Raw genomic sequence first — 5,749 nt, 5'->3', positions numbered from 1 at the left:
ATGGGAAAATATCATAGCAGGCTAGCACGCGCAGGAAGAGAGGAGAAGAGCCGACACCTCCGCGGAACGAAACTCTTCCCATGCGTTATATTCCTCGTTAACCTCCTCGAACAAGTGTAAACCGGCGACCAGAAGCCGTCTTTGACTGGCCAGCGTATCACGAAGTGTTCACGGTTGTTGTTGTTTGTTTGGTTTGTCGGCTTGTTGGATATTTAGCGCGTGTCGCTGTCGAGCGAGTTCGCGGAAGAAGAGGTGGGTAGTTAAATGTACCTTTCATAAACCACTACAGGCATCCTCCACTCTTTAATACACCAAATATATTTCGTATTTATATAAAACGACTCCTTGTTTTGCCCTAGCTGAAAATAAAGAAAAAGTCAGTCAATTCCAGGCGATTTAAATAGATACGGCACGGTTTGAAGCCGGTTAAGTTTAGAGGGGACCGTCTTTTCTGCCCGCTAGCCTTTACCATGTCTCTCACCTCTTATACGTATCTGTATATCTACTCTTTGTGTTCCATTAGGTCAACATCGTTCCTTCTTCAGATACTAAAGCCCATCGAGATTACGTTCAGAAGATAAGCAGAAAGTTTTCATCAAGCGAGGTTACAGTCGACGGCGGTGTAAATATGAGTTACAAGCCGATCGCCCCCGCACCCACCGGCTCCAACCACACTCCACCAGGTGAGTTTCATTGTTCTCTCTGTTCATTCATTTCTTTTTTACATTCATATTTTCTCCTTTTGAGGTATTTTTTGTCCATCTTTTCAAACGCTCCGTTTTAATTCTGGAGAAAGGGGTCAGTGAACTTACTGTAAAAGAGGTCAGAGACACGGATAAAGGGGGAGGAGTTAAAGGAGCCATAGCCATCTGTCTCGCTCATTACATTAATGTGGTATTTTGTGCTGCTAACTGTATCCTATCGCGATTACGTTTAAAAGCTAACTGTTTTCCTACTCATTTGTGAGTGTGCCATGCCATCACATCAGTGCATCTAATATTGGCTGTATTTTACCTCACTTCCTTTCATACAAACACTGGGTGGCGAGATATCATTGGTCGAGTTTGCCTTTTGACATTTCCTTGATTTGTGATTGGTCTTCCTCTTGCTCTCTGGTTTTAGGATCATGTGGCTCATCTCCATCACTGGCCTCCTCTTCTAACTTTAGACCAGCATTTAGTGACTTTGGTCCACCATCAATGGGCTTTGTACAAGTAAGTTAATTTTCTGATAACAGTGGGCTTTTAGATAAGTTTGCTTACTTGAAATTATTATGATAAATGCACTAAGGGTTTGTTTTATTTGTAATAAATACACTACTGGTTTGAAATGTTTGTTTGAAGTTTGAAATCATGTTTTTTTTTTTTTCCAAGTTGTTTCTTATGCTTACCAATGATGCATACATTCAATAAAAATACAGTAACATTCAATAAAAACGGTGATATTTTGAAATATTACATTAAAATAAAAAAATGTTAGATTTACATTTTTTTTTAATGTAACTTATTCTTGTGATGGCAAGGCTGAATTTTCACCAAAATATTAAGCAACAAAAACACTAATATTAAGAACCATTATTATCAATAGAGCACCAATAATTTATAAAAATTGACCACCAAATCAGCATATTACAAAGATCTCTGAAGGATCAGAAGGCGTAACGACAGCTGAAAATTCAGCTATGCCATCACAGGAATAAATTAGATTTTAAAATATATTCAAATAGTAAACTGTTATTTTAAATTATAATATTTAAAAATGTAACTGTTTGCACTGTTTTTGATTAAATAAATGCAGCCTTGGTGAGCATAAGAGACTTCATACAAAAACATGTATAAAAAATCTTAATTATTCCAAACTTTTGACTGGTAGTGTGCATATGTATATATATATATTCTATTATATATATCCACCTTATTCTTCCCGTAAAAATGGGCGCAGCCATTTGTACATTTTATGGGTCTTGCTTCAGGTCTCATTCGCTTCCAGCTATTTTTAGCTGTACAAAACAGCTCGTTTTGCTGCTTGATATTGCCGATTGGTCTGTGTTACCATATTATTTTAATGAATTATCTTAATTATGAACATACTGGTTTGTAGTGCAAACAGTTTTACCATTTACTGCACGCTGTAATTCTTCTCATTATTTTCCTATAGCAGCTAATGAACCGGAAGTCTCGCCCATAGGCTCACTTCCGTGTTGAAGAATGAGGATACACCTCATATAGAGGATTTATATTACTCCCGACATCTCTTGTTTTTTGTAGCCTGTTAAAGTGTCCCAGGGATCTACCTATAGTGAGCTGCTCTCCGTCATTGAGGAGATGAGCCGTGAAATTCGTCCTACCTATGCTGGCAGCAAAAGTGCCATGGAGAGGCTGAAGAGAGGTACTCCAAACCCTTTGGCATAAAGTGCATGCAGCACATTTAGCCCCCTGGAGTAATGTGAGCCTAAGGGCAGTTGTGATAGTTTTCAGATCTGTGCGAGATCAGACTTGCAACACTTCTTTTGTCAGCACAAAGACGTTCTTACTAAGCTACCTTTAATAGGTTGTAGTGCTTGTCACTGAAGTAAAATTAATATAGAAAAAGTGTTCAGAATATTTATAATTCCAGTAGCCATTAATTCCAGTGCAAGTAAGCCACTTATTTGTACTATAGGTAATTTCTTTAAATTATATTGTTGATTAATTATTGAAGTTGCACTACCTGTAAAAGTTGTAACTTCTAATGCCTGATATGTAATGCTTATTTTAGTGTCAATTTATTGTATACATCCAAAGACAGTATTTTACAATCTGTGCTACCTGGTTCATTAGTAAATGGCCTGTCAAACAACAAAACTACTTATAGTAGTCATTTTGCACATTAGCACTTAGTCTTATTTGGATAAATGTTTACTTGTTTGAAATGGCTGATATGTGTTTCTGTCTTTCATCAGGTATCATCCACACACGTGCTCTTGTCAGGGAGTGTCTAGCAGAGACAGAGCGAAGTGCTCGCACATAACATCCACACACACACCCTCCCTCTGGTACTTGTCTCCCCATTGTTCTGTTTCTCATAAACATGCTCCTTCGCTTTGCCAAGCTATTTACATCACATCTTTCTCTTTCTTATTGACCTTTGTCCATCATGCATAGCTATCTCCCCAATGTACACCTCATGTAGTGTTAATGTGATTAGCATATAAATTTTTTTAAGCCCAATTTTTGCAATTCTGTATTTAAATAAAAAAAAAAAAAAGTCAGATTTTCAATTCCACCGAATGCAAGAATTGCTTTTGTAAAGTGATTTTCAAATAACTTTATTTGGCTTCAGTCACAACATATGCAGAATAGTTGCAACAACACCTATTTAAAAAGCATTTTGAAAATAGCTATTTATTTGTAGTGACATATAGATATAACTGACAATTCCATTAATTAACAACACAGTGTGAGTGAATATATGTTTTTAGTTTCAATGATGGGGAAGTGGATACTTTTACATGTGCCATCACAGTGTTATTATTGTGTCTTTCACTTACATATTTCATAGGCCTTCTAATTTCCTTTTTCAATATTAAAAATGTATACATATAAAGACAATGAAGGTAATAGCAATAAAAATGAATAAACACGATAAATACAAAAGATTAACATAAAAATTGAGGGAAAGGGGGATATAGTCAAAGAAATCATATTTAACCAGACTAGCATTTTATCTTCAGATTGTCTTTCAAGTTTGGTTCGTTCAGAGTGCCCTTGTTAAAAAGCACTGACCTTAAGGAACAGGGTTCAATCTGTGACAATTTCTATCAGCTACATCCAAAGACTGAATATACAAGGTAACAAGACAGTAAGCTGGTATTTACCTCATTTCTGGTTCACAGGAGATGCAGATCCCATTAGCAACTCAAAAATGAGCACTTTTCAATAAATGATGGGTTACTCCAGGGATAACTGGATAAATTCAAGTGCATTTAAAGCTATGCACTCCTCAGTGGTGTATCAATTTACTAATAAAACATGAGGAGGTGATAAATTTATCAAGAGTGCATGTGCTCCAACTTGACAGTGGCCTAACTGCGTCCTTATAAATGTGAAATTGGACGTTCATCTTTGTTTCAGCCCTAAAACGAGAGGAAAACAGCACAGTACATTACTTAACTGAGCAGCTTTTGTTTATCAATATTCACTAATTTAGATTCTGTTTTTGAGACAGAAGACCGAACTAACCGTGGAAGCTGTAGCAGAGACTTTGCTGTTGTAGTTGAAAAGGTTTTTGTAGCGTCCCTTCTCCTCTTTCTGTTTTTCCCGAATGCGATCCTCCATTGTCCTCAACTCCTTTGCAATTGAGGTTTCAAGTGATGGTTCTAGTTCAATCACTTTGGCAAAGTCAGCTCTTGCCTCTGCTTCGTTCCATACCGCTGCATGAGCTTTCCCTCGTTTGAAATACGCCTTCACATTATCTGTGAGAAAGACAAAGAATGAGTATGGGCACCTGTATTACAATTGATAAATGTTACTCATGGTGGGAGCACGCTCATACTAAGTCTTGTTTAAAAAACAGTAGAATTATTTGTAGTTAACCTCGACTTGTTTGTAAGGAACATGATCCTAGTGCAGCTTTTTATTAACCTAAAAATGCTGTAGAAGTTAAAATAAGCTTCGTTGATATGCCTAGCTGTAATTACAGCTAGACTTGTAATCAATGAACAAAGTGGGTTATAAAAAATTTAGGCTTGGGGGTATGTGAGTGTTGTAATTGTTTTAATATTTACCATCGTACTTGTTGATGATAGAAGAGCAGTGGTCCAAAACCTCATAGTACTGGCCCAAAAGATGCTTGCACTGGCAATAGTTGAGGAGGAGAGGAGTGATCATGAGATCTAGTTTGATCCAATGGTCATCACCCGGACGCTCCTATAAACAGAGAATATGTTTATAGTAAAATTACCAGCCTTGAGGAATATAATACACTTTTGGCTAGGGCTGCACAGTAATGGTTAAACTGATAATGATTTTTTTTTTTTTGCTGAAAATATAAATCATGATTATTCATCACAATTGTTATTATTTAGGAAATTCCTAATGAGCACAAATCAAGAGAATGTCAGCTCATATGCAGTAATTATTTTACCCCCATCTAGTTTCCTGCCTTATTATACACATTAACGCTCTAAATGATGAAAACTCACAAAATATTAAAGGGGTCATATGATGTTGCTAAAAAGAACATTATTTTGTGTATTTGGTGTAATGAAATGTGTTTATGCGGTTTAAGGTTCAAAAAACACATTATTTTCCACATACTGTACATTATTGTTTCTCCTCTATGCCCTGCCTTTCTGAAACGCGTCGATTTTTACAAAGCTCATTGTTCTGAAAAGCAAGGTGTGCTGTGATTGGCCAGCTATCCAGTGTGTTGTGATTGGCCGAATACCTCAAGCGTGTGACGGAAATGTTACGCCCCTTACCATACTGTGATGATGCCGTCAGGCCGGAGCGATGATTCAAAAACATGAAAACCCATTATAAACGAGGCATTTGTTGCATCCAGTGGGGGACATAATTATGGATTATAATGACTTATACTGTCTTTTTACGTGTTGCAATGCATCACGCTGCGTAAACAAAACCATGTCTGCATTTGTGATCGGAGAAACAACAAACAACAAGCCCTACTCTACACTGCCCAAAAAAACTCGCTTTAAATATATAAAATATAAAAACTCTTTAAATATAAAAAACGTACTTACAGTCTG

General features: G+C 36.7%; 1 protein-coding gene and 1 pseudogene across 2 annotated transcripts; one reads left to right on the top strand and one right to left on the bottom strand.

The window, feature by feature from the left end:
- LOC107671271 (cyclin-dependent kinase 2-associated protein 2-like) lies at positions 1-3,229 on the top strand. 2 transcript variants are annotated; one of them, XM_016464167.1, is made up of 5 exons: positions 1-252; positions 524-683; positions 1,123-1,214; positions 2,268-2,388; positions 2,942-3,229. In XM_016464167.1, exons 2-5 carry the CDS (start codon positions 629-631, stop codon positions 3,007-3,009), a joined length of 336 nt encoding a protein of 111 aa, XP_016319653.1. In that variant the 5' UTR covers positions 1-252; positions 524-628; the 3' UTR covers positions 3,010-3,229. The 2 variants fall into 2 exon arrangements, with proteins under 2 accessions (XP_016319653.1, XP_016319661.1); XM_016464175.1 differs by having other exon boundaries at positions 1-256.
- A 208-nt stretch (positions 3,230-3,437) lies between these two features.
- LOC107671156 (AH receptor-interacting protein-like) overlaps positions 3,438-5,749 on the bottom strand; it is an 11,654-nt pseudogene continuing 9,342 nt past the window's right edge.

The sequence above is a fragment of the Sinocyclocheilus anshuiensis genome, unplaced genomic scaffold (assembly GCF_001515605.1).
Source record: "Sinocyclocheilus anshuiensis isolate Anshui unplaced genomic scaffold, SAMN03320099.WGS_v1.1 scaffold145, whole genome shotgun sequence".
Classification (NCBI taxonomy): domain Eukaryota; kingdom Metazoa; phylum Chordata; class Actinopteri; order Cypriniformes; family Cyprinidae; genus Sinocyclocheilus; species Sinocyclocheilus anshuiensis.
This window is presented reverse-complemented; position numbering and strand designations above follow the sequence as displayed.